Source organism: Nesoenas mayeri (genome assembly GCF_963082525.1).
Source record: "Nesoenas mayeri genome assembly, chromosome: 6".
Taxonomy (NCBI): domain Eukaryota; kingdom Metazoa; phylum Chordata; class Aves; order Columbiformes; family Columbidae; genus Nesoenas; species Nesoenas mayeri.
The window spans coordinates 23,588,977-23,616,579 of record NC_137545.1 but is presented as its reverse complement, the minus strand read 5'-3'; the positions used below and the strand labels follow the sequence as shown (position 1 = coordinate 23,616,579).

The window sequence follows — 27,603 nt, the reverse complement described above, 5'->3', positions numbered from 1 at the left end:
GAAGCTGATTTCAACTCTGGTTTACCGGCTAATGATTCATTAACACTAGAAGAACTGAAAACATGATCATTGCTTAAAGAAAGGGAATAAGTCCTTCTTATAAGAGTGATCTAGAAAATACTCTCTAATAACACATAGTCCCTCCTAAAAAGTGTGAAAAGCTCTGATATAACACTCTAAGATTAAGCTTAATCTAAGTTTACATTTTTCATTTGGTAAATAAAGAGGATCCAGTGAGTAATAGCAATGAAAATATTGAATAAAATACATATAAGAAGTAACTGCAGGACCAGTCTCTTAGGGCTTAACTCTGAATTCATTCACACAGTAATCACTCTATGTTTTCATATTGATTCAGTACATCCTTTTTTATTAGTGACATTTTTCTTACTTTCTTATTTTAGCATGATTCTCACTAAGATGGAAAAATGAACTCTAGCTGATCTGCTTTTACATCCTTAAAATCCCAGTCTAAAGTGACGCTTTTGTAAGATTTGTTCACACATACAATAGAATCTATCATGACCAGTAGGTGTAGTATTTAGAGTCATATCAGAGATCACCTTTTCTACCTAATTGGTCATTATAACCTGAAATGCTGTTTTTCTAGAGAGAGTTGAATGTTAATAGCACCAATACTCACATTCTTACATTTGGTCTATATATCCTTCCAACCTGCCTTGCTTTTTTTTTTTTTGCCAGGGGAAATCTGGATACAAAGGAGAGAAGGTAACACTTTTAGTCAAACTTCTGCTATGTGCAATATAGATGTTTGATGACATTATTATTTATTATACATAGTGCCATATTTCTTAAACATACTAGTAATGAGGAATAACATCATCTTACCAGCTGCTGCTCAAGCTCTAATAGATGTGTCCCTTCCCCAATGAACTTACAGCAGAATTGCTACAATATGTAATGAAAAAAATAACATTTAGGTTTTCAACTAAAGCACCCAAAGAATAAGGATGATATGCTCAATGTACCTCATAAATATTTATTCCTGTTCCTTTCCAGGGTGCAAGAGGTGAATGTGGAATCCCAGGGATAAAAGGAGACAGAGTAAGCAGCCACAAAGTTGTTATGCTTCCAGGAAACAAAGCTGAAATAGAGAAGACCCACAATCCCCTGAATAACAACCACAGTGATAGATATAGGGCAAATATTAATTCTAAGGCTGAGAGAAATTAACAACTTAAAAATTTAAGATATGAAGTGAGCAAGGATCCCATTTTCAGTAACTTTCTCAGCTCCTTCTATATTTTCATGGGATTCCTCTTAAGGCTCAAGCCTAAGCCTGTTCATAACAATAACAGAGGCAGAAGGCTTGTAAGCAAAGTAGTCTAGTAAGCAAAGGGAATGAGAGGTGAAAATGAAATCACTCTGGTCTTCAAAACTGGGTGTGTAATTGCTGTCAATATTTTAAATGAAACAAATAGAATTTTATCGTGGATTACTGGTCCTTGATAATGAACTCTTCTCATTCTTACTCCGTACTCTGATTACCATAGTCCATTTTAAAAATATTTATTCAATACTTGCTAGCTGCTGAGCTTCCCTTGATATTTTCTTTATTTTAATGTGAAGATATCTAAATAAGATACCTTAGCTAAAAGTTATCTAAAAGTGCTTTGATGAAATCTAAATACACATACATGTATCTTTTTTCACTTGCCTTTCAGGGTCCTGAAGGTCCAGCAGGCCCCAAAGGAACAAAAGGGCTACAGGTAAAAAAAAACCCAAACAAGTTAACTCCACCAAAAACTGTAAAAACAACAATACCTGGTTCCATGGGATTCAGAGCTGTGAAATAACATCACACCACAACCATCATGGAATCTTTGAGTCACTGAGTTCAAGGCATCCAAAATCTTACATTCTTAAACACCAAAATTAACAAGAATTTGGAGGATCAGTCTAGACAAATAAATTATCCTTAGAATTCATTCAGTCTCAAAGACCACAGCAAATGCAGAAAAAACAAAGTCACTCATTTCCCGTTCAGTGTCTTAAATATTTCATTATGTCATGGAAGTACATGGAAATACTTCAGTCTCTTTCCATCCCAGTACTCCTGGACTGAAGGTCAAGAAGCTTAGTCCATCATAGATGTTTCAGTAAATCTTGACTATAGATTACCCTTAATTGTATTCAAATGAAGGGAGCCAAATTCTCTCCCTGATTACCAGACCCAGATCCGACTGAGTTGAATCTATACATGCATCAGAAAGCAAAGCTTCAGTTCTGAAATGTTTGTAACTCATGTTTTCATGCAGGCTAGAGGAAATTAGAATTATTGAGTTTTTTACACTGCCATAGTTCTGAAAGCTTGAAAAATCTCATTAAAACCACTCTTGTTCAAATAGGGTCCACAAGGACAGCCTGGAGATCAAGGGCCTGAAGGCCTTCAAGGATCAAAGGCAAGAACTGCATTATTTCTTCTTTTTGTCTATATTAAAAGGTATTAATACAGCCTCACAACAATAATGCTTTTATCCTCATACCCCATACCCTCGTAGGGGATGCAGTTTAATGTCACATTGCTAGCAAATCATATACTCTTTGTATTCCACAAGGTTCATAAGAAAGGTATTCATTTGCCCTTTGTATTGGACTCAGGTCCAAATCACGCTCCAGTCTTTCCTCATAAACAGTTAAAATATGTAAACATAAAATATATTTTAAAAAAAAAAACCCTTCTGTTTTATCAAGACCTGAAGATTTGTTGGGTTTACTTCTCACGCCATTGTAAATTCCAGGTATAACAATGGAGATTTCTTGATTCTGTAGTTCTGTGGTGACTTGATATCTTTATCATAGTAGTTCAATGGAAGATGCAAATATCACTGGGTATTATAGACAACTGTTTTAAGTTCATTAAAGGAGACCACATTTACACTTTGCTTCTCAGAAAAACCTTAAATTGAGTAATTCGGCCAAGGCTAAGGGGTTCTTCAGCTATCAGAAGGAATATGTTGTGGAGAAAAACTTGAAAAAAATTGAGGCATTGAAAGGGTGAACAGATGAAGTACTGTGTAAGACAATTACAATGGGTTGAAATTCAGGATATAGAAAAAATTAACTTCAAAATTTCTTTTTTCAGTGGAGTTAAACTCATTTCTCTAGACACCAATTTATCATCAGAATTGTTTCTTTTTTATTCTTTGTAAAGGGTGAGAGAGGTCTCCCTGGGCCACCTGGCTTGCCTGGAGAGATTGGAATAGGACTCCCAGGCCCAAAGGTACAAGCATCTCTCATCTTCTACATTGCATGTATTGTGGGATAAAACCAGAGACAGCTAAGATAATATACTTGCTGGTACATGAGAAAGTTCAAGCCCTCAAATGCTGTTTTTATGGTATTGGAAAGGTCTTTTGTATGTTGATCAAAACTGCCTAGGAAAAAAAAAAAAAGAAAAAAGAAGTAAAGAAGAACATTTTAAGCATGTACTTTAAAGAACTTTTTTACAGTAGTTGTTATGCTTGACATAACTCAATCCAAGCAGTGTATGGCTGAGTAAAAATGCATACACAGTCTTAAACAAAATTTATCCTGTGAAAAACAGGCTTGTTGGTTTGAATGACTGGCATAAGGAGAACAGAAACACTATGATACAAATACTGACTTATGGGAAAAGGACAATAACTAATGTACTAGGAATATGGTGGGAATAACTAATTGTTTAGATTCAACATTGTCTTCTCTTAAATGCAGAATTGAAGCTGTCCCCTAGTTCTGTGAAACTGCACCAGTTCAGTGCCTGTTGGGCCTTGTGTGCCATATGACTCTGAGGAGACTCAGATTTTCTCTGCCATTCCTATATTCTTCCACATCAAGTATTTCAAGCACAGAATATCTGATGAGTTGTTATATGCTGCACACACAGAAATACCTAAATTAGGCATTTTCAAAATACATCTTTGTTTTGAAGGGTGACACCGGTTTGACAGGAAGACCAGGCCCCATTGGCCCACCTGGAGTTGGTGAGCCAGGACTTCTGGTATGTCTATTTTTGATTTGGTGAGAGGGAAGCAGGACAGAAAGGAAAAAATTGTGATGCTTCCCTATTAAAAGGAATGTATGTGTGTTAAATAATACCATTTCTTTTCTTTCTTCTACTAGTTCTCACTCTCATATATACTACATTGTCTGACTTTCATTTCTCTCAATAAACTGGGAAAGTTTCCAGCTCTTTAACTTTTCTAATTATCTTTGTCTCCAAAACAGATAAGAAAAAATAACGCTTTAAGCAAAACCACATAAATATTTATATAAATCTGTCTGCTGATAGATTCAAATCCACATGTGGAAACTTTCAAGTTTACTGCTTTTCAGTATCATTAGAACATGGACATCAGAATGGCTTTGAGGGAGAGACTCCATTTCAACCATTCTACCACTGAAACAGTCATATCTAAACTACCTTCATAAGGACATTCAGATTGCACAACTGGTCACAGATAACAATTTGACCAGTATTACCTTTACTGGAGATAATAAGAGGGAGAAAAAAAAAAAATCGACTTTCATAATTTATAGTATGTTTGGCTCTGAAGACTTTTCCTTCTTTTCCTTCCTCTCCTTCTCCTGGTAGTTTTAAGTGTCATGATCACTTTCTTCCAAAGTGTCAGCAACTTTTACCAAGCTATTTCCAATACAGCAGACTCAAATTCATTTCTCATCACCTGCATGAAAGACCCCTACTGAAACCATGAGTGAAATTATGTCAATTTTTGTTCACAAGTAGCTTTTCCCCATTTACAAGGAAAGATTTGTAATATTCATTTCAAAAAAGATGCTCTCATGAAAAATAAAAAGATGGTTTGGTAACTGAACTGACTGATCTCAAACCTTCTTGAAAATACACTACTGGAGAGGAGTGAGTCCTTGTTCAAGAGCCCAAGGAATCGACCATTACTAATAAGGCCAGTGGTGACAGTCAGTCAAAGCAGGGCAGTGATGCTTCCTGAGTCTCTTCAATAATGGCACAGAGAAAAGAGCCACTGTCTGGAGGAAGAGGTGCCTATGATGTGCATCTTTGTTAGCCACAACACCTGGACTGATATAACAAGGGATTCTGATTTAAAAATGTACACTAAAGGTATTTTTAAAATGTACTTTGAAGTATACTTGCCTCAAAAGAGTTTTCTTTTTATGGCTGAATGCAGTATAATTACCCTTACTTAAGAAATAGGCATAATTCTAAATCTCTATGCAGAAGAAGCAGAAGCATATTTAGACCCAAATCTACCAGGATTCTGTGATTGTGTGTAATTTCAAGAAATAAATCAGGGGAAAAAAAATGCAGGAAAACACTGTGAAGCAGCCTCAATATGCACAGGTGTTGGACTTGCATTTAATGAAAGGTTTTAGTTGTCTTATTTGCCCCTTGTGCTCCTACCAGATCTGGTTTCAAAAAGAGGAGGACACACTGTCCTCTTCACCAATTACAGTCAAATCTCTCTACAGCTGGATCATCTTCAGTAATACTCTGCACAGTCTTTGATTTGGTCCTCCCTGTCTCTCATGATAAAAGTAATACATTGATAAGGTTTAGTAACAACTTGTAAACCAAACTAAAGTTTAGAGAGCGAAGGTTTCAAAAGCATTAGGACTAGGAATTTCAGCTACATAACCTGTGATTCATAAGAAACCAGAAAGGTAAAACAGTCTGCCTTGTTACTGCTGCAGGCCAGAATGCTCATCATTTATTCGCTGTGAATATCGTATTACTGTATTACTTTTAACAGGTTGTAACTATACCAACATTTAAAGACCTGCTTAAACCCCAAAATTACATGGAACATGCTGCTGTTGATTTGAGTTATTAATACATATTCTAGGCCATTTTAAACTTATGTTAACAGGGGCCTCAAGGACCACAAGGTGTTCCAGGAGAAAGAGGTCCACCAGGAGAAGGGCTTCCAGGAGCAAAGGTACAGCAGTCTAAGGGTTTTAAGATTCGAGCAGCACCACTAAATGAGTGCATGCCAAAACAAGTCCATAGCAGACAAGGGAATCTGAGAAAGTAACTTGTAAATTAATTTTAAAATTTGGCATCAATTAACCTGATATATTTTCATAGAATTCATTTGGTCCAAACATGATTTTCAGGCACAGCTAGCCTTTGGGACCTTGTAAATACGATATTTAATTTACCTGATGCTTGATTTGTGGGATCTAAGCCTGGAAAGAATTCCAGCTGTAATTTAAAAACAGCCTCAAGCATCTGACTTAAAATATTATAAAAGTGATTCCTAGATGAAAAATTTATCTTGTTGCTTTTTTCTAAATCCTTATACGTAGAGATCTTTGCTGTCACTAAAGACAGGCTTCTAAGTTTCTTACATACCTCAGCCACTGGCTTGCGCCTTTTAGCTGAAGTCTGAATTCAGTTTGTGGGGAAAAGAAGGGGATGCTACTGATTTTCAGATAGAGTGGAAAGCAATGACAGCAGTAGTACATGGATGCACGTACATGGATGGACTCATTAGACCTTCTGTTATCTCCTTTTGCTGCCCACTGAAAACCTATTCCCAGGTTGAGTTGTCACTTCAACCTTTGGTTACAATAACAAAGTGACACAGCTTGTACATGAGCTGAATCACTAACTGAATGGTTCACTCATTTTTATGCATGCACCAAGGAAATTTTGGTTGGGAAAACAATAATAGGTTTAAATTTGACTGCTGCTAGCAACATAATCTCTTCAAACATCCAATATATATTTTATGATGAATTATACAAATTATTTAACCTCATTGTTGATGGCCTGTATTTTGCTCAGTGGATCTCATGCATGAAAACAAACAAAAATCTATTTGAAGAAAAAGCATTTAGAAATCACTCCATTGCCACTGAAATACCAGTTCATGTGGGAAGAAACACTACAGCTAGTAACTTAAGTACAGGACCAGTGCACAGTAAGAACAAGTAGAGAAGAAAGCATAATCTAAGCAAAACTACTGAGTGACTGAGATAGGCAGAATAAAATAATCGAAGTAGAATTCTGCCAGCATTATTGGAACCCTCGGTTCTATTAAAAAATGTACTACTTTTTGCTGCCAAATCTGACCTGAGGCCAAGCATGTATCAACAGAGTTTCTACGTATCTCTAATCCTATTTATGGCTGCCAAGCATGTCAGCTCCCTGCTTTTAAACACATTTTAAACAGTTGATCTGTTAATCTAAAGCAAATTTTACAGTTGCTTTCTTCAGACATTTTTACTAGCTCACAGTTCAACAAAAAGGAATATGAAGGCAGGTGTTCTAAAGCATCAGTAGTATAGAATGTTATTTTAAATAGAAATACACATATTTCAGTCAAAGTTAAAATGGTGGAATTGGTTACTAGGGAGCCTGGGGTGATTTTGTGAAAATTTACACAAGCTAAGATCTGTCTCTGCATGTTTCATTAACAGAAGTAAAAGAAAGCACAATATTAGTGTCCTTATTAGTAACCTGCATTTACCCAAGACCACTGTTTCGTAAATAAACACGAAGACAATGACATTTGCAAATAAACTTTTGTAACAATACAGTTTGGCCTGGTCTTTATTCTGGCAAAATTCTTAGTGAGAGCTACATCCTCACTGCCACACTTTAATGAGATTAACCCATGAAAGCAATAAGCAGAATTCAGCTTCCAGTTAGTTGCAGAACTCACGCCTGTGGACATTTAAATCAGTTGTGGTTTTGCTATTGATTTGAGAGGAAGCAGGACAGGACCTTAAGCAATCGAGGTGAGCAGAAACATAAAAAGAAGCTTGTTCAGCTCTTTCATCAGCAATTTCAAGCTGCAGAGCAAGCTGATTTGAAAAGATGACCTCTCTTGGTATCCTGGAAAACAGATCCAGGAGCCACTTCCTGGTTCTTCTCATTTTGCGTTTCATGATAACAGAGTAAACAGTGTCTCTAGTTACTTCAGAGAGCACAGCTGTGTCTTTAGAGTTAACAACAAATATTTTTTTCATGTAGGGAGACCGTGGGTTTGATGGACCAAGAGGCCCTCGTGGACTTTCAGGCATCAGCATAAAAGGTGAAAAGGTGAGCAGTACATTCACCAGAGGATTAGCAAAGTGCCAATAAATCTACATAATACAGGGAATGCAGAGTTGATATTCACTACAAAAGATGTAATGAGGCAAGGAACCCACAATAGGCCTGGACAATAAGGTATTTTGTAGAGAAATTTATGCCCAATACACTCTCTCAACCTATTTTAACATCCCTTCATATTAAAATAGGAAATGTTAAAAATAGCATCCGATTCTGTGGGAAAGTTAATATTTACAAAAGGCAGAAGAGACTAGCAGTTTTTTGCACCTGAATCAGCAGGGAATTAATGCATATATGAAAGATTAAAGGCCAGATCCCCAGCTTCACTGACTTCAAGAGGGGTTAAGTCAACATGTACTGGCATGGGAGCTGTCCCAGATTTTTTCTGTATCTTTACACAACTGAGCAATTGTACTTTGTTTGCCAGGGTGAATTCGGTCCTCCTGGTTTACCTGGGCCAGTTGGATTACCTGGAATTGGAATTCAAGGAGAGAAGGTGCAGTTTTCACTTCCCCCTCGCCCCACAGTTAAATGTGCAGTAACAGAGAGTGTTTTATTTTTAATACTTAACTAATCTTTTCAGGGCGTGGAAGGCCCAAAAGGACCACCTGGCTCTAGAGGGCTACCAGGACAGGGACTACCTGGATCAAAGGTTAGGGAATTTTGTGAAGTAAAAGCTATGGTGTTGGTTTTACTTTTATGTTTCCTGATTAAGAAATTATCTGTCTCTATTCTTATGCCTGTTTAAGTGCTGAGCACCAGTCTAAGTATTGACATTGCTGCGTTATTAAACTGTACAGCAGATCCTACTCCACTAAAAAGCCTTGCTAAACCAATGCCATGGCTATCTATTTAGGTTTTGGCTTGGCTCACCATAGAACCTTTTGAGGTACTACATATCAGACACTTTGTCCAATACATTTCCATAGAAAAGGTTGTCTGCCTTAAACTGGCAGTATCATCGTTATCAGGTGCAGGTGCAGGTGTAGTGAATCAATTCCAAAAAGTAGTTGCACTTAACACAGAAGAACACCAAAATTTCAATATCATCTTTTAACCTCACTGGACTGTTTCCACTCCAGAAAAATACATACACATCTGTACAGATTGGTTGCCTTCCTTGTTACTTCTGCTGCCTATTGTCTCACCTGACTTTGTGTATTTACTGTATCTATCAGTTAAGAATGGACCAAAGTATAATGAAGATTACCTTTGCTGAAGAAAAACTGTCTGAATAATTTAGTCTTGACTGATTTGCAAAATACAAAAATGTTAATGAAAGACATCACCCTTGAAGTGTTTGGAATGGAAATTAAAAGTGATTTCTGAAAGAGGTGACAGATGAAGTTCTGAATGCCTGAAAGCTATTACAGCGTAGTATAAAGGAACTAGGAGTACAAGTGGGTCAAGGGTCCATGCCAAGTAAAGTATTTTGCAGCATCAGAGATCATCTCTAACATTTTCATTGATAATGTAGGGATATGTTTTACTACTGGTAAAAAGAAAGAGAAGGGTGAATTGTTTGTGGATGTCAGACATTCTCCTGAAATATCATCTACTTTGGCAAGAAACATTCACAGGGACATATAATTACAGATTTACAGCATTAATCACTTCCACTAACTTTTTGGTCACAGCTCAAAACATCCTGCAGACTCTCAGTCTTTGTGATCAAGGGTTTAATACATCATACTACAGACAGTATCACAGTAATCTTTCTTTAAATATAAGCAACCTAGAATATGCTTTCATATTTTTCCATGATAATTGCTACTTAAGGGTGAACAAGGCTTGCCAGGAGAGACTGGAGTGCCAGGAGAAAGAGGTATTGGAGAACCTGGTTCTAAGGTATGTTATTAATAGAGGTATTTATTTATTTATTTATTTATTTATATTTGTGTTTCCTGAGTATCCTTTCTGTAGGCACTTAAAGATAGGTTCAGAAATAAAATTTACGTTCTTGGTCTTTAAAATTTTTGACACAGACTTTCAATAACCTCCAGAAATGGGAACATTTTAAATAAACCAGTTCTGCAGAAAAGTTGGAAGATTTATTGTAACTGAAAATTTCCACATGCCTGGCCCATTCTCAAGTCAGTGTTGCTTACAGACCACTTCCAGCTCTCTCCAGAAAACCATCCAGAACATAAAACAGTTACCAGAACTCACAATCTACAGCAAAACCTAAGCTATAGCCAGAGCTGCTGAAAAAAAGCACTGAACAGTGGTTATTGTGCTGTCCCTTCCCTTTTCACACAGGATAGGATGTGAACAGAGCAGCAGCTACATCCTGACACCCTCGTATGGGAAACAAGCTGTGCTACCAGACAGAAAGCACAGTCGCTTAGAGGAGGGGAAGCTGTAACCAGATCGTTTTAGTGCTAAAGTGACCGAGATATTATCCAGGCCCTATGTGATTAGTAGCCAGATTAACATAAATTATGGGAATAGATGAAAAAGTACTTCTGTGCCAGTGGAAAGGCACGAGGCTGTCCTGGTTTTGCTCTTCTTTGTTAGGGATTTGGGGCAGTGGTTGGAAAAGGAAATAGATTGCTCAAATTCCTTCCTTAATTTCACAAAATACGGTAAGGCTGAGTGAGCCCATTTGACCACAAATGATCCCATTTCTTCTAAAACCAGGTCAGGCTCGTGAACCTTACCTGAACAGGCCAATGGCATTTCCACTTCCATTAATAGATTTGCAGTGATATTCACCAGCAAGATATCAATCATCATGTCACAGTCAGCTCTATCTGACATTTACTTCAAATGCTGCCACTTAATGAAATGATTACACTGTTTTTTAACAATGAGCTGGAGCATTACTAGCTAATAATATTAATTGCATAGATCAAATGTGAAGTTCAAACAATCAGACAATATAGTAGTTCCAGATACATGAGAGTTGTCTTTATTAAAAAAAAGGGTAAGATTTGGGTTCATATGCATAAATGTTTGCTATAAATATATAGTTTAGTAAACCTTTAAAAGTAGATTTCCTTGGTTCAGAGAAAGAATAGTACCAAGCCTGCATTTAATAGAAGGACTTACTTTTTATTGATGTCAGGGTGAGCCAGGCCCTTCAGGACTTGCAGGTCTGCCTGGTCTTCCAGGAGAAGATGGAGCCCCTGGACAAAAGGTTGGTTCATGTCTGTCTGCAGGCTACCTGCTTCCCTCCTGGCATTCCTACTCTTCTCCCTGTGACAATACCCAAACATAGAGAGTGTTCATGTACAAGGGGAAAAGTAGCACATTTTTCAGTGAAAAAAATTATCTTTCAAACCTACTTTTTTAGGGATTTTGTTTTGTTTTGTTTTTGTGGTTTTTTGTTGTTGTTGTTGGGGGGGTCTTGTCTTTTTTACAGTTGTTGGCTTTTTTTCAGTTCACCAAATGCCCTGCAACTGAGAAGGGAGACCACTAGAATGGCTGTAAGAAACCTTTTGTAGCCTCCTGATCATGGTGTTTTCCTAGAATCAGAAACCCCATATCTTTAAGATTATATACTCAGAGTGTTCAGCCATCACAAAGGAAATAGACTGCTTCATGCATTCCACACGGAGTTTTACAATGGTTGCTTCTGAATATGAGAAGAAAATCCTGGGCCCACTGACATCAGTGGGAATTTTGCCATTGCCTCTAAAAGGTCCATGATTTTAATGAGCTTATTCAAGTGAATACAGAATTGATCTTGCCCCATGCCTATGCAGTGCTCTGAAATGCTGCTTTGGTTTTTCTATTCAAGGGTGAACCAGGGTTACCTGGTCTTAGAGGTCCTGAAGGTGCTCCAGGGATTGGAATACAAGGGGAGAAGGTGAGAATTTCTTACTAAAGGTGACCTTCAAAATTATAATGTTCCAGAAATAGGTTTGTCAAAGTGCTATCTTTTTTGTGTGTATTATAAGTAATGAAAAAACATATCTCGAGGAGTAGGCTAATGACATCTTCTAAAAGTGGTTAACTGCAGAGTTTATTTTAGCCTCAGACTAAGCCAAAAACTTTTTAAAATAGCAAAGTTAATAAAGGACCACTCAGCAAATCTTTCTCATAATTTTTTTTTTTAAATGACAGCACAACAGTTCAGTGGGTCACAGTTTCCAGTACCTGTGGCAGTATCTGGTCTAAGAAGTTCACAAAGAGCTAAACCCTTTGCTAGGAATACCACTTCTCTGAGCAGGAATAACTGGGCCAATCTTCTATGTTCTGGCTCTTGTACTGGCCTTCTATACTGATTCAAAGGTGAAGTAATTCTGGTTTCTCAGATCATCATCTGTATCCTGTGAAATAAAGATGCTGGTAATTGCTGGAATCGTTGTCTAAGATGTTGGACAAGACATACAGAGATTAAATGTCAGAATAGGAGAGAAATAAAGCTGTTTCAACTGCAAGGATGCAATCTTTAAAACTCTTCTGGTTCTTATTTTTTTTCACAGTATTTACTGATATGTTGGTTAATTTAATTTTGGATGACATGTATATACTTTTAACTGTACAAATCCCAAACTGGACAATTACTGAGCAGAATTAACTGACTGACTAGTGAAGGCAATAAGAACGGCTCGTGTGCACCAGCTATGACATAGAACTTCACTATCTTTCATTGATATTTACAATTAATTTCAGTTAACACATTCTCCATTTTTGTAGGGAGATCAAGGTCAGAGAGGAATACGAGGATTAACAGGACCAACAGGAGTGCCTGGACCTGCTGGAGCTAAAGTAGGTTTATTATCACATTTTGTGTGTAAAACAGCCCCAGCCCCCGCCCCCCCCCCCCCTACTCAAGCTGTTCCTAGTTTTAGGGGTAAGAAATATCTGTCTCAGAATGAACTTGCTTCTTGAAAAATAATTTAAAAAGAAAAAAAAGTTCAGCTAAGGCTTCTCTTAGCAAGACATGTCATGATCCCTACAATGTCTAGAAGCATGTTTAAAAAAACTTTGCATTTACCATATTGCTTCCCTGACAGTTTGGAAAAAGTTAAGGGACACTAATACTGGTATTTTTATGCTGAAATATTTGGGAAGATAATATAGTGTATTGCACATACATATGTGCTAGGACTTTACTTTCCCTTACACTGACTCATAGCTCATATTCTTTTACAGATTTAGAGTTTCTATTCAAATGCTCAGTACTCACTGAAAGTGAGAGAAGGGTTACTTCAGGTTTCTCTTCCAGTTTCTTATTAAGTCTTTTGCTATGTATTCACACATAAGAGGAAAAATAAAAAGAGGTAAAAATATGCTGAAAGGACTATTTAAAAAAAAATCTAGTCTCACAGGAAAATATATGTGTTTTCAGTATGCCTACGCAGCTGGGAAGGAAGCCTTGAGTACTGGAACCTCAAATACACTATGAAAGGGATTTCTATTAATAACGTATATTTGTCCAGTGACTGAGAAGAATCTCATTTCCATTGAGAGATCAGAACTATGCTTGTTATCAGTCCTTAAAAGAGTTAGATTTCAATCCACATAGAATATTTGAAGTTCTAAGAGAATTGTAATGGAATACTATAAATAGTTGCATAAATGTTTTCTCTATGAGTGCTCATGCTGACTTTCAGAAAAATCCATCATTTTTGCCCTCCTTCCTCTACTGCAGGGAGAGCCTGGTGTGCCAGGACGTCTTGGAATGCCAGGCCCTCCTGGAAGAGCTGTGCCTGGACCAAAGGTAACATCCACACTCCAGCTCCGAGTGCTTATCAACACAGGTTGAAACTGTAAAGCAGGCCATGCTATTATTCGTGTAAATAATTCCAGCCTTCTGAGGCAAACTAAAACAACTTCTTTCCTATGAACAGAGTTATGAATTGTATCCAGTCTAGTTATGACCATGCTCTGGTATTAACTGTATGCCAGTTTGCCATGTGTCCTACCTATGTTCATTTCTTTCTTCTAGGTAGCTTTGGATATCAAAACACTTTCTTCTGCTTTTGGTGTTTAATGCTTGCAAAAAAAGTAGCTATTACATTTGATATGTATATGTTTGTATAACAGAAATCAAAAAACTCAGTCTGTGATTGGTGTTTAATAAAATATGTAACTAGAGTATATATTTTCTTCATTGCAGGGTGACATTGGGTTACCTGGTCTTCCTGGACCAATTGGAGATCCAGGTTTGGGGCTTCCTGGGGCAAAGGTAGCTCATAAATTGGTAAACTAATTTCTGATAGAACTGTAAAATACAGCAGGATTCCAGTGAAGCAACAGCAAACCGCTTAGGATAGCCAAGTGTTCCACGGTTCTTAATGTGTATGTCATACAATACTAACAGAGCGTAATGATTTGCAGCACCAGAAGACCATAGATGGTCAGTCTTCCAGACTCCATAAACCATAAGCTTTCACATGACAGAGAAACAGGAAAAAAATGACTGTTTTTAATTGATGAGGAGTGACTCCAGAGAGAACACCTGATTTATGTGCTTACAACAGCCTATCTGTCAAGCATGGTTAATTTTTCTCAGACTCCTTTGCTTCATTCCTAATTTTGTCACAGGGTAATCCACGGACTCCAAAATTATCTCAGGATATGGGCCAAACTGGCACTGTGAGAAGAGGTGCCTTAAGTAGTGCAAAAAGAACATGGACAAGTAGCTAATCTCTAAGGACTCTAATCTCACTAGTATATGCACTAGTAATCTCACTATAAACATGCACTTTTCTAGTATTGCCTCAGAGTCACCTATATTCAACTTTTGTAAGCCACCCTTCATTCCAGGGCTGATTTTGTCTGAATACCAAGAAGTCTAGGACATAAAAACCTGTGCTTATCCAGATCCCCTCACCTTTTTTTTTTTTTTTACTTAGTGAATTTGATAGTACTTTTGAGTATAACCCTTATCTCTTTGAGTCAATTGAACACAGGAACAGAGGCATGAGAAACATGTAACAATCTCTATCCCTTTTTGATCAGTTAGTGGTTTTCGAGATCCTTAGATATATTTTTATCAGGAACAGATGATGACAATGGAATCATGTACGTTTTGGTACAGTCCGGTCAATTCAGAGAACTGCATGTTGTCCTATTTCTGGGAATCCAACAGGAATCAATTAACAGGGAGCAGGTCCTATGCTCAGAGTTGCCAGTCTCTCTCCCACAGCCTTGAGTCCTCAAAACTCTTTCAACTGGGTGACACTGCATGGTTTTTTTGCTATGTTCTTCACTTTTTGCTGTGATGATAAAATTATGGGGAATATGACTAAGGTCATTCCTTCTTACATGTAGGCCACAAATGACAACAAAGCTCTTGAAAAAGTTTCATATTAGTGACTCAGAAGTGAAAGGTCCTGGGAATCCTCAGCACTATTAAATGTCCCAGTTTTAGTCCAGCATTAACAACCTACAGTAATAATTCACATAGTAAAATAAATTAGCAGATAGATAAAATCAACTTACAGGATATTTGCCAAAGAAGTTTCACTTTTGTGGAAAATTTCCTGCTAGCAATTGTCTTGGCATTAACCTCAACTGTTTCTCCCGCCTTCCTCAGGGTGACCGAGGTCTTCCAGGACCCCCCGGACCCTTTGGGCCAAAAGGAGATGGTTATCCCGGCCCACCTGTAAGTTTATTAACAATTTTTTTAATGTGAATTGAAAACAGGCACTACACCAAAGTGATTAGCTTCCACGGCTGACATTCCATCAAAGATTTGCTGGTCTAAAAGCCTAAAAAGTCTCCTCAACTGTGGAAATGCATTTTAGCACAAAAGGAATACGAAATCTCCCTCTCCAACAGTCAAAGACCTTCCATGTCCCCAACTTCTGCAATGACACAACATAACATATTCCAAGTGGGTCTTTTTTTTTTTCCTTTAATATCACTGATGCTTCAATCAATTTTTTCAGTATCTTGATCCAAGATACTGTCTTCCACCCAACCATACAAAATTTATTCCCTGACAGGAGAATATAGCCAGCTAAGAAGCTGTGTCCATATACATGGGTGTGAACTCAAGGCAACACTGCCTTCCAGAACCACTAAAAAAGCTGCTTCTGTCCAAAGAGCCAGGAAAGCAGACAGCCCTCAGTCGTGTTCTGTTGAAGGTGTGGCAAAGAACTGGTTGATCTACTTTACAGCCTTTTACTGATGTTTCTACTGGCAGATGTGACTGATCCCTGCAAAAGGGACACAAGGAGAAAAGGCTCCCTCCTCTGCCATTCTTGCAGATGTGTGCAGCTCTGCAGTTTGTGCCACCAGCCCTGGTGGCTGGACACCTGTGCATTTAGGAAGTCCCAGGACAATTGCTCGCTAGAGGGTTTGGTGACACACTAGCATTTATCTGTGCTAAAGACAACTATAAACATGCACGCAATTGCCACACTGAGGCACAAAAATTAATGAATGTATGTCAAAATGGAAACTGGAATTTCATTTATAACACTTCCTGATATTTTTGTGCAATTCAATGCAGAACTGCTTCTGCACCTGCCTCTCTGGATCAGAACTTCAAACACATGCGAGCCTCCTGCATGACTTGCAATGCACGTGCAAATGCCACTGACACCACTTCAGGTTTATCAGAGTAGAATTTAACCAATTTTAGACCACAGTGATCCCACCGAGAGATATATTCAAGATACTACCATATCAATGTTAACAAAAGCATGCGGTCAATATAGCTGTAAATTAACTTAATTTTGTGTCTGTGCATGTAATTTCAGGGCTTGCCAGGCCTTCCTGGGATTCCTGGTGAACAAGGCCCAGATGGAGTTGGACTACCAGGACCTAAGGTACAGACCTTAACTCCTAGGAAAGTTAATGCATGTCTGTACTCTACTTCATGCAGATATAATCCCTACCCATAGGTCACCTTTTAAATCCAGCTTTAATTTACTTGCCAGTATATAAAAGGTAGACCCCACAGAAGATCTTGAAGCTTCACTTCAGAACTCATCTGGATGCTGACTGCAGGATTACTGGAATTATAAAGGCAATTGAAGGCTTGACCACAGCTACTTAAATATGCTTAATGTCTCTTAAAAGGATGTACATATTTTTTCCACTCATTTCAAAGCCCCAGCTGTCTGAAGGCACTGATAGGAAAAATAAGCTAGAACAGTGCCAATGTGAACATACATTATGACTGGCTGAGGGAGCTGGGTCTCTTTAGTGTGGAAAAGAGGAGACTGAGGGGTGACCTTATTAATGTTTATAAATATATAAAGGGTGAGTGTCACGAGGATGGAGCCAGGCTCTTCTCAGTGACAAGCAATGGTAGGACAAGGGGTAATGGGTTCAAACTGGAACACAAGAGGTTCCACTTAAATTTGAGAAGAAACTTCTTCTCAGTAAGAGTATCAGAGCACTGGAACAGGCTGCCCAGGGAGGTTGTGGAGTCTCCTACTGGAGACATTCAAAACCCACCTGGACACATTCCTGTGTAGCCTCATCTAGGTGTTCCTGCTCCTGCAGGGGGATTGGACTAGATGATCTTTTGAGGTCTCTTCCAATCCCAAACATTCTGTGATTCTGTGATTCAGCTGCCAGGCAGCAAGCAAAAATTTTTTAAATTTTGTTTGTTTCTTTTTGGTTGGTTTTTTTTTTTTTTTTGTTTAGGGGACCTGGAGTTCATTATATGATTCAGAATAATTCCTGTGTAACTATTGCATAGTTGACTGTTCATGTCTTGAATATGTTTAGACTACCAGCCACTGTTTATCCCCAATAACTTTCTTGTCCTGCCTGCAGTATTCGTGGGTTAGCATTGTTTAGACTTGCACCATGCTGTTCAATCATCCTCCTCTCTTTGTCCCATTTGAGTACAAGAGATGCTGAGAATTCTAAAGATAAATTGAACTTTGGTATTCACTACTTATTTTTTAAAGTATCGATTTTCAGGGTGATCCCGGTAGTAGAGGACCAATTGGTCTCCCAGGTCCCCCAGGAGAAGGCCTGCCAGGACCAAAAGTAAGCCATTTAAACAGTTATGTCTCCCACTGTCTATTAAAAAAAAAAAAAGGGGGGGGGGGACACGTATAGTGTAAAAATGTGTGATCATACATACACATCTGCATGTTTTCTCCCTTCACTCTTCACTAGAAACAACTAAGCCAACAAATAAGTTAACTAGGAAATACAGAGTCTTTATTTTGTGGAAAACCAGAAATGTTTCTGGTGACTAGTCATAAACCATGGCCTTCTACCTATTGCATACAAAAAATTATAAAGTGATAATCTTGCAACGAAATCAGTGACAAAATAATTAGCTCCTGCAGATGTTAGCTGCAATTGAGTAGCAAAAATTTCTTCTAGCACTGGTCAGAATTAATGGCCTGGCAAGCACTGACTATGTCTTGCCTATACCACTGTTAGAGCCACAGGCATACTGTTGCATTCCGCTGGAATTAATTTGTCTTTTCTACTGTAACAAGTAAATTAATAATAATCTAATGACCAATATGATGACCCATCCCTGCAAAAAGGATTATTTATGTAATTACAATATACACCACAGCAAAGGCCTGGAAATAATTCTAACGATAAAAAGTAATTTTCACTATTAAACCTCCCAAACTGGAAACTCTACAGCTCAGCTTTAGAAGTCTATTAATACAAAAGAACTTTCTTAGAATGTAAATGTAAACAAACTGAGCAGGGTCAAATGCAAAGATTTTGCAACATAATAATATATTACCTTCATAATGTGTCTTACTGGTCCTAGAGATTCAGTTAATGTTGGCATGAAGTCTTGATCCAGAGCTGAGCAGGGTGAAGCCCTTCCCCAGCCAGTACTGGTCCCAAGGGCTGGTGTGTGCACAGGTTCCTTACAAATGAGCAAATTGAGAATATTATACTACGTGGGTTTTGATTGCTTCCTATGAATAACATATGGAACTGAAACATTTTCTCTAGAGTTCTTTTAAAAACTAGCTGATAAACTAGCAACAAGTGTTTATTTGCAAAGCCACATTAGTATGTCTATAGGCCTTACTGTGTAAGCTTAATGGTGATGAAAGGTAACATAGCAATAATAATCACGTCTTAAATCTTAGTTCAGTTCCCAATGTCCCACCAAAACAATCCATCTTTCAATGCAATGTATATCTCTATCAGCAAGGTGATTCAGGTTCAATAAGCATTAAGCCAAGTGACTCCTTTGAAGTATAAACTGGATTTAAATAATCTGATAAAAGATAAAAAGACTCTTTGTCAGCTAGAGCAATCTTATCCTCACTACTTATAACAAGACATTGATTTGGTAGATGCAGGACAGAAAATTATATGGCGGTACAACAATTTATTGTGTCTTTTTATCATTAATATTGTATTTAACTTATGGAGTTTCTCTCTAGGGAATCATGGGACGCCCAGGGCTCCCTGGCTCTGTGGGACCTCCTGGTGAAGGTATTCAAGGAATTAAGGTAAAAAGACTCAGTGTCTTCAATATTTAACCTGTATTGAGTAGTCAATTTGAGCATCACAGTGTTAAGGAATTAAGAAACAGATTTCACATTGTTTCTTATAAGAGGAGAGCCTCAGGCTAGAAAATGGGAACAATAAGATGAGCACCTACAAAGCATGTTCTGTCTCTTTTGCTGTAAATAGCAAGCCCAAAGGTGTGTATATTGAGGGAGGAGGAAGCAAGGGCATCTTTTATTAGTGAAAGACAGCTTTACTAAATTAAAAAAAACATTCTCTCTTACCGAATTCTCATGCCCACAGAGAGTCTGAGTAGTTACATAACTACCGCATATGGTAGAGAAAGAGTCTCCACCCTGAATCTAAGGATAATATTAATTTTTCCCTGTAACATGCACTTTTACCCAAAGCATAGATTAGGTGAGACAGACACAAAAGAAAGAAATAGCAAAGAAGGAATGAGAAGGAATAAGATGGGGTGGAAAGAGAGATCAGGAGAATTAGAACCAATAATGATAATGTGTTTATTTCGATATTATGTATTTTTAGAGTATTTTTAGACATACCGATGAAGTATTTGAGAAATACAAGCTAGCTACTACATTACTTGAAGTGCCTCAAGATACTTGTTAAGATGCAGTTTGAAACACTTTGAACATTTAAAATTAATGCACGATGAATGATTACAAAGGGTTAATATCACTACCTGGATTATCATTAGGGGGAACAAGGAATTCAAGGAATGCCAGGACCACGAGGGCCCCCTGGAGAAGGACTTTTGGGACAGAAGGTATGATATCTAAACCAGAGATAATGTTTCAGACCAAAGCCAAAATACTGAAAATGCTCATTACAGTCAGCTTGCATTGGGGGCATGTGAATTCTGTGATAGATATTGGATTTAATATCATGGCCTTTCTTTTACCCACCCATCATGCAAAATTTAGGCACTACAGGAATGTTAAGAGAAATGTGTGTTGGAATCAGTTTTTGGATGCAATCATATCAGCTCAGAAAGACTGTAAAAAGTCCCACAGCCTATTAATAATCAAACCAGGAGGCACTAATTCCTCTGTTTGTGATTCCAAACACCTTTCCTGGGCAAAAAGTTTTCTCAGAGTGATATTTCCATTATTCATTCCACCTATGTCTTTGCCTTTCTTCTCAATTTCCCTACTGTTATCTTATTTTTCTCAAACACAGATGGTAATTTCCATCATGAAATATCCCATGAAACTCCTCTGTCTGCATGTATTTGTTTGAGACAGTTCACTGTTTAAACTGCTTCAGCTATTTTTTCTCAAAAATTGCTTAGGCAATACTACAAGTTATGCATGAAATTCACAAATACCAATTGATTTAAATTATCTTTAATGTACAATTCTAATTCATGTCAGAAGCTGAAGGTGAATTTGATGAAGGCAGCTAGAGAGAAATGTGAAGTGTAATAGAAACTGACACTTTGCTTACCGACATGGTTTTAAGGGAGATCGAGGATCTACAGGTGAAAAGGGGAAAAAAGGAGAAAAAGGTGACGTGGGTGACCCTGGTTCATCTGGAGAACCTGTGAGTAACTCAGGTTTATCACATCTGTTTTCTGAAGCTGCTTAATAAAAAAGCTAGGTTGTGTGTTGTTCTTGCTATTTAACTACACATAATCTGAATTACTTAAGAAACTGAAACTATGAAAACATTTAAAAGCATAAAGAAGACATTTCCATGCTGAATACCCCACTTCCAAAACACAGATATGGGTTCTTTCTTAAGGCAGTGAAATAAAATTGTCATGTTCTGAGACAAAACTATGCAATTCTATCCTATGGCTACCAAGTAACTGTAGCTCAGACTTTCCCTCCAAGATGGCCAACAGATGGAGGCAATGGTAACTTCTGCTGCTGGGCAGCTCCCCAGAAGCTGGAAAGCAAAAAACGATACCCTTCTATGCTGATATTTGCATGCTAATAAGTAGGCATACATAAATACCACTGCTGTTCCTGCCCTGACACTGTCTCTGTTAGACCCACACACGATGGAGCAGAATTCTGATCATTCCAGGGTGTCAGGCAGGTGTAGTCTCTTAAGAAAGGAAACAAACACAACATGGTAGACAGGAGAGCTTTGCACACATCTCCCTTTCTAATGTAAACTGACAACCAGTGATCCAGTGGGAGACTCGAGGTCATCCAACTCCCATAAAAAACTCATCACATTAGGAGGTTGTAGATACTGTATGCACAAAGTAATATCACATGAATGCTACTTTTTCTAGCCAAAGTTCTTATTGGCCAAGTATTATTCTAATAATGGTATTGATGAAATCATGTTCTGAATTACAATGTTATTAACTAATTGCAGTAGCCTAATTAACTATCACTGTTACAGGGCAAAACTGGACCAAAGGGAGAGCAAGGCCTAACAGTAAGCAAATTCCATTATTTAAATCACATTCATGCAAGATATAAACAAAATGAAATATACTATCAAATGTATCCTATGTTAGTTATTTTGGAAAGAGCTTTCTGACTAGAAGTGGTCTCAGTAATAATAAAGAAACCACGCAAAGGTTTCTGACTTTTTCTCCTCTACTTTGTGCTGAAATAGAGTCTAAAGAGCAAAGATCTTCAAACCTGTTACAGTATATCAATCATGCTACAGACTTAATTATACTTCTGCCAAGTCTGAGCTGCACTAGACCCAAATACATTAAACATGTCAGTGAGATATAAATACTCCTGAGGTTTATGGTGGAAGCTGAGCAGCAGTAGCAAAAAGTTGTATTTGAAAGACTAACTCAGTGCCAAATGAATCCTGTCATACACTTAAAAGAAAAAAAAAAAAAGTTTGCTCTAGTAATGCAAAAACATTTGTGTGCATGTCATGAAGCTATTACTTCTCTGATCAGACAGCTCTAAAGGCAGCAGCTCTTTTTTTGGCACTGAAAGCCGGGTAACACAGTGGGCCAGGCACACTCGAGTTCACCAGTCCCAGTTCCATTCTGTGTTGTCACACTGTCATATGCCAGCTCACTACAAGCAATACGCTTCCTGCAGCTGGGTCTATTTTTCCACTCCCAATAGATATAGAATGGGTATCCATATTATTCAGGTGCTAAAATATGAATGAATTTTGACTTTTAAAGTTTTAATAAGAACCAAATAATCACAAAACATTATTTACATTACAGTAGTTAATTGTTTTAGATAGAGGTGTCATTGTGCTGGCAAGTTAATGGTTCTTATATGACATATAAGTTTATTGTAAAATGTGGGATTCATTCCAGGCTTGGAAGGTCAGGTTTGAAAGTTAAGCAGTGAGATTTTTTTGTATGTCCCTGTAGGACACATATATTCCTTATAAACAAAATCTTTGGTGGTATCAATATTATACTTCATTTGAAAGAGGCAAACGGTAAAATGGTTTTATGGTTTTATATATGTACTTTTTTTCATATCCAGAGAGAAGATATAATTAAATTAATTAAAGAGATATGTGGTAAGTACTCGGGAAACTGTTATTATTCAGACTCTTCCTTCATTACATTTACATTCTTCTCCTTTCCAAAAGGATACCAAGTAAAATCATTGTGATTTCTTTTTTTTTTTTTAATTTTTCCTTTGCAGGTTGCGGTATTAAATGTAAGGAAATTCCTATGGAGCTTGTATTTGTGATTGACAGCTCTGAGAGCGTGGGACCAGAAAATTTTGAGATTATCAAAGACTTTGTAACTGCTTTAGTAGACAGAGTAACTGTAGGCAGAAATGCTACCAGAATCAGCCTTGTGTTATACAGTTTAGAAGTTCAGCTAGAATTTGGTCTCAACAAGTACACCACTCGACAGGATGTTAAACAAGCAATTAGAAAAATGCAATACATGGGAGAAGGCACTTACACAGGAACTGCTATCCGTAAAGCAACCCAGGAAGGATTTTTCGGTGCTCGAACAGGAGTGCGAAAAGTAGCTATTGTGCTAACAGATGGCCAAGCAGATAAGAGAGAAGCTGTAAAACTAGATATTGCTGTTCGAGAGGCTCATGCAGCAAACATCGAAATGTATGCAATAGGAATTGTAAATACTTCAGATCCAACACACATTGAGTTTGTGCGTGAACTTAACCTGATTGCTTCAGATCCAGACAGAGAACACATGTACCTCATTGATGACTTTAATACCCTTCCAGGTGCGTTCATTGCAGTTTTATTCTGAATTTTATCTGATGCTTCTCAGAACTGGGAGGTGGGCGCAGGGGAAGCATTGTCTTTGTGGACACGTGTTTTGATGCTGATGAGGATTTAGTTATACAATGCAAAGTAATAGGAAGCTAAAGATACAGATTCCCATATTTTACGGACTCATGTTTTAAGGCAATGATTCATCACACCAATAAGAGATGTCACCTACAGTGCAGGAAAACAGTTGCTCAAAACAGCTTTCTAAGCTGAGCAAATGCTAATGCACCATCAATCTGCTGGACTGGAAACCAGAATCTAACCCACTGGGGTAAATTCTACTTATCCACTTCCATTGGGATATAACCCATTTTCATTTGGTTATTCCCAACTACAAGGTAAGCAGTTATTTTCCCACTACCAACTAATAGTTGTTACTAAGCCCAGATAAACACCTTTAGGTGAGTTCATTGTATTTTGTACCACATAGAGGACTTACAGGCTGGCAAATTTATGACAAATAAAAGCCATAGCCCAGAGAGCTTGAAATAATCTTGTTAGATGCATATAAATAATCCAGAAGAGTACTGGATTACATGTGTATTATTTCTATGTATTAATAATCCAAATTCAAAAAATAGATTGAATTTCTCAGTATGATGAGGCTTTTTACTTTTTTTTTTTTTAAACAGCTCTGGAGTCCAAATTAGTCAACCAATTTTGTGAAGATGAACATGGTACCTTAATATACAACCATAATGGAAATGGTGCAAGCATAAGAGGACCATCTTTGCATTCAGTATCTTCAAGTTCTTTACATTACATACCTCAGAACAACCAGGTTAATAGACAGTCACTTTCAGCACAGACACCTGGAGTATCTACAGTAGAAAGTCCTCTGAGCCTTGGTGATCTTCCTCAACCACTAGTTCCGGTATGAAAATGCAGCAGGCTTTAACGAGCAAAAGTTTTAGATACATTTCCTGTTTTGTTGTCTGATGTAACATTCCCCCTACTTTTCTACAGAACAGGTACTGTAATAGCTCCTTTAACTTGGCATCCTTGGTAGTGGTTGTTCCAAGTAACAGTTCTGATGTTGCATGCAGGCAGTTATCTATTGGCTATAATGTATTCCTGATACTGTTACAAGGATTATTAGTCCTGTGTTTAATACAGTAATATTTGTGCCACAGCATGAAACCTAATGTTATTAAAATGCAATTACACTGTAATAATTAAGCCTAAGAATAGTAATTAAACTCAACTGTTGTCTATAATTCTAATTTTATAAAAAGAAATCTGCAAACGTGAACTACAAAAAAAAAAAAAATTCTAGGTTTAGGATTGACAACCCTCCTGGTAAACCAGGTGAGGTTTAAGTCCTGATTCTTAACACTGAAGTCAAGGTAAATGGGAACGAAAAACATTAGAAAACCTCTACATGATGAAGGGCTCGTTCATTTTGAGAATCTTCACAATATCTGAAAAGCAAAGAAAATCAAATGCTTATTTCAGACTAAAGTACCTCCTGTGGTAGTATATGAAGACTATGAAGAGGAACAAGAAGAGGAACAGTCACCCTTGCTAACAGTGGACACTAGAGGTATTTATATCTTCATTCATTTCTTCATCCTCTAGTTATTTTTGGCTGATCAAAAATCAATGTCTCATTCTGTTTCTTTTCACCTGCAGCTGTGGTATCATTATTGCCATCCAAACCATCATCATCAGATAAAGTGATGACATCATCTCTTTCAACTGCAGGGCTCACACCAAGGCCAGGTTATAGATCACAACCAGTTTTTCATTTTGTTCGCTCTTATCCTGATACTGACTTTTCATAAGGCTTTAAATCAGAGTAATTTTGTTCCACACTCTGAAGATTTTGTGAGATCATGCTGTGGAAGATAACCCATTTCAGGATTTTATAACAGATCCAGTTGCAGTTCTTGTCCAGCCTGTTCATCAGTACTTGTTTTTCCAAACACCAAATCCTACTTACAGCAGAAGCAATGTCAGCTATAACCTGAGAGGTCATAAATGGCACCAAAAAGAGAACAAAGTGCTTGCTGAGGTGGGCCAGTGAGCAGCCAGGATGGGTCAGTCCATGGAGATGGAAGGCTTCATTAAAGACAGAGAAGATATACAATGATTTCAGAACTGGACAGGAAAAACATATTTCTCCTTCAGAGGAGAGTGGAAAAAGCAGTGTTTAGTCATTTGAAGGAAAGTATAGTAATTAGCTCACTGCTCAAAGGACTAACTATTTTCATATGAAATGTCTAGATGTATTCTCTTCATCATTTGGGGGATTCACACTTTAAGTTCCAGTAATGGTGTATTATGATGGGAGAAACAGAAGAGAGCAACAGAAACATGTTCTTGTGTTTCCTGGAACATGGGCATGACTGTTATTCTGATGGAATTTTGATGTCACAGCATTGAACTTGAAGGAAAAGTATCTTCTATCTCATGGTATTATTAAACTGAGTAAGACTAGGTCAGTATGTCACATTCCTCCAATGCATATCTGTATGAATCATTAGATCAACAAGCTTTACATTGAAACGTAACTAGTGTGAAATAATTAAGTAGCACAAACAACTTAGAAAAGGAAGAGTGAAGTTTTATATTAGTCTCACTATTCTAAGGTCTCTTCCCCCACACCACAAAAATAACTAAGGTACTAAAGCAATGTACTACAAAAGGATGACGGTCATACTTCTGGTTCGAAAACAGCAGATGCAACAAACTTATAGCTCTTTGGCTCATAGTTTTGAGTTGCTCACAAGACTGGTTGCTGATAATTAAATTTCAAAAATTATATTTCAAAATTTTCAGATTCATATTGTTTGCTCTTCTTGTATGTGGAGCCATAATACTATTATTTCTGGAGTTACTAGAACCATGCCAGTAAAGGAACAGTTTATTTGACCTGCTAAGGTGAACTTTCAACTTAACTTCAATGCTACCATCTTTAGAAGTGAATCTTAAACTGCTGTGTAACATCAGCAGAAAAAAAAAAGGGGGGTTAAAAGGTAAAATCTATGCAATACAACTGACTTTTAAAAATGGAATTGTTTCTATTCCTTTTTTCCTTTATTTTAGAAAGTATCCTGGACCTCCGATGCAAGTTAAGGCTGGATCAAGGGCCATGCCGTGTTTATGTCATAAAATGGTATTATGATAAACAGGCCAATGCTTGTGCTCAGTTTTGGTATGGTGGCTGCGATGGAAATGCAAACCGCTTTGAGAGTGAAGAGGAATGTAGAGAGGCTTGTGTATTTTCTTCTGGAGGTAGGAATTTATCTCTGTATTAACAAGGAGCAAGTTGAAGCTATTGATTGTTTAGTTTCGTTATCAAGTATCCAACATAGTATGTAAAACCGAACCCACTAATTTAAAGAATGTTAACATTATGAAGTCATATGCTTACTAATTTAAAAAGTCGACCTGTGCAAGGTTACCTTAATTATTTTTGCATATATTGTATTATGTAGTCCTTATGTAACAAAACAGCAATTTTTCAGCAGTATCAAGAGTACAAAATTTTCTTTTTACTACGATATATTAAGACCAATATGGCATTTGCCATAGTAATTGCCCTTCTTTCACCTAGATCTTCAAATACTACCATTATACAATCACTAAGTGTACCTGATTTTAGATTATATATGTGGCTTTGGAAAGCAATCTTTTGGTCATGAAAATTATGTAATTTCTTTTCTTTCTGTTACAGAAATGTAATATTTGGCATGGATTCTGCAAGGAAGACTTCACCTTTTTTAAGTGAAAGTGTTCCCACCGATCTTATTTTAATATTTCAAGCAAAAAAATATTGATTTCCAAATTACATGCAGAATACTACTCAGGGGTTACAAGATAAATATGGCAAATTGTGGCCTACATGCTCTCCAGGTCGCAAGACAGGGAGGTGGCTCAGCTACCCACGTTTCTGAACCACCTCACAGTTACATTTAGTCGTTTTTTCTGTAAACTTTCCTCCATTGCCA

At 37.4% G+C, this 27,603-nt stretch overlaps 1 protein-coding gene across 1 annotated transcript in view; it reads left to right on the top strand.

The window, feature by feature from the left end:
• The window catches only part of LOC308041961 (uncharacterized protein), a gene marked incomplete at both ends in the record, with an annotated part of 32,457 nt that extends 5,120 nt beyond the window's left edge, over positions 1–27,337 (top strand). Inside the window, 30 exons of the mRNA XM_080346956.1 lie at positions 703–729; positions 1,021–1,065; positions 1,686–1,730; positions 2,370–2,423; positions 3,176–3,244; positions 3,935–4,003; positions 5,871–5,939; positions 7,982–8,050; positions 8,490–8,558; positions 8,646–8,714; positions 9,842–9,910; positions 11,130–11,201; positions 11,805–11,873; positions 12,707–12,778; positions 13,665–13,733; positions 14,133–14,201; positions 15,555–15,623; positions 16,726–16,794; positions 17,903–17,971; positions 19,357–19,425; positions 20,145–20,213; positions 20,909–20,989; positions 21,806–21,841; positions 22,879–22,915; positions 23,044–23,601; positions 24,283–24,524; positions 25,106–25,193; positions 25,283–25,372; positions 26,699–26,887; positions 27,330–27,337. Coding sequence (XP_080203082.1) covers positions 703–729; positions 1,021–1,065; positions 1,686–1,730; positions 2,370–2,423; positions 3,176–3,244; positions 3,935–4,003; positions 5,871–5,939; positions 7,982–8,050; positions 8,490–8,558; positions 8,646–8,714; positions 9,842–9,910; positions 11,130–11,201; positions 11,805–11,873; positions 12,707–12,778; positions 13,665–13,733; positions 14,133–14,201; positions 15,555–15,623; positions 16,726–16,794; positions 17,903–17,971; positions 19,357–19,425; positions 20,145–20,213; positions 20,909–20,989; positions 21,806–21,841; positions 22,879–22,915; positions 23,044–23,601; positions 24,283–24,524; positions 25,106–25,193; positions 25,283–25,372; positions 26,699–26,887; positions 27,330–27,337 — 2,679 coding nt within the window. The remainder of the gene's footprint in view (positions 1–702; positions 730–1,020; positions 1,066–1,685; positions 1,731–2,369; positions 2,424–3,175; positions 3,245–3,934; positions 4,004–5,870; positions 5,940–7,981; positions 8,051–8,489; positions 8,559–8,645; positions 8,715–9,841; positions 9,911–11,129; positions 11,202–11,804; positions 11,874–12,706; positions 12,779–13,664; positions 13,734–14,132; positions 14,202–15,554; positions 15,624–16,725; positions 16,795–17,902; positions 17,972–19,356; positions 19,426–20,144; positions 20,214–20,908; positions 20,990–21,805; positions 21,842–22,878; positions 22,916–23,043; positions 23,602–24,282; positions 24,525–25,105; positions 25,194–25,282; positions 25,373–26,698; positions 26,888–27,329) is intronic.
• Positions 27,338–27,603: the final 266 nt, after the last annotated feature.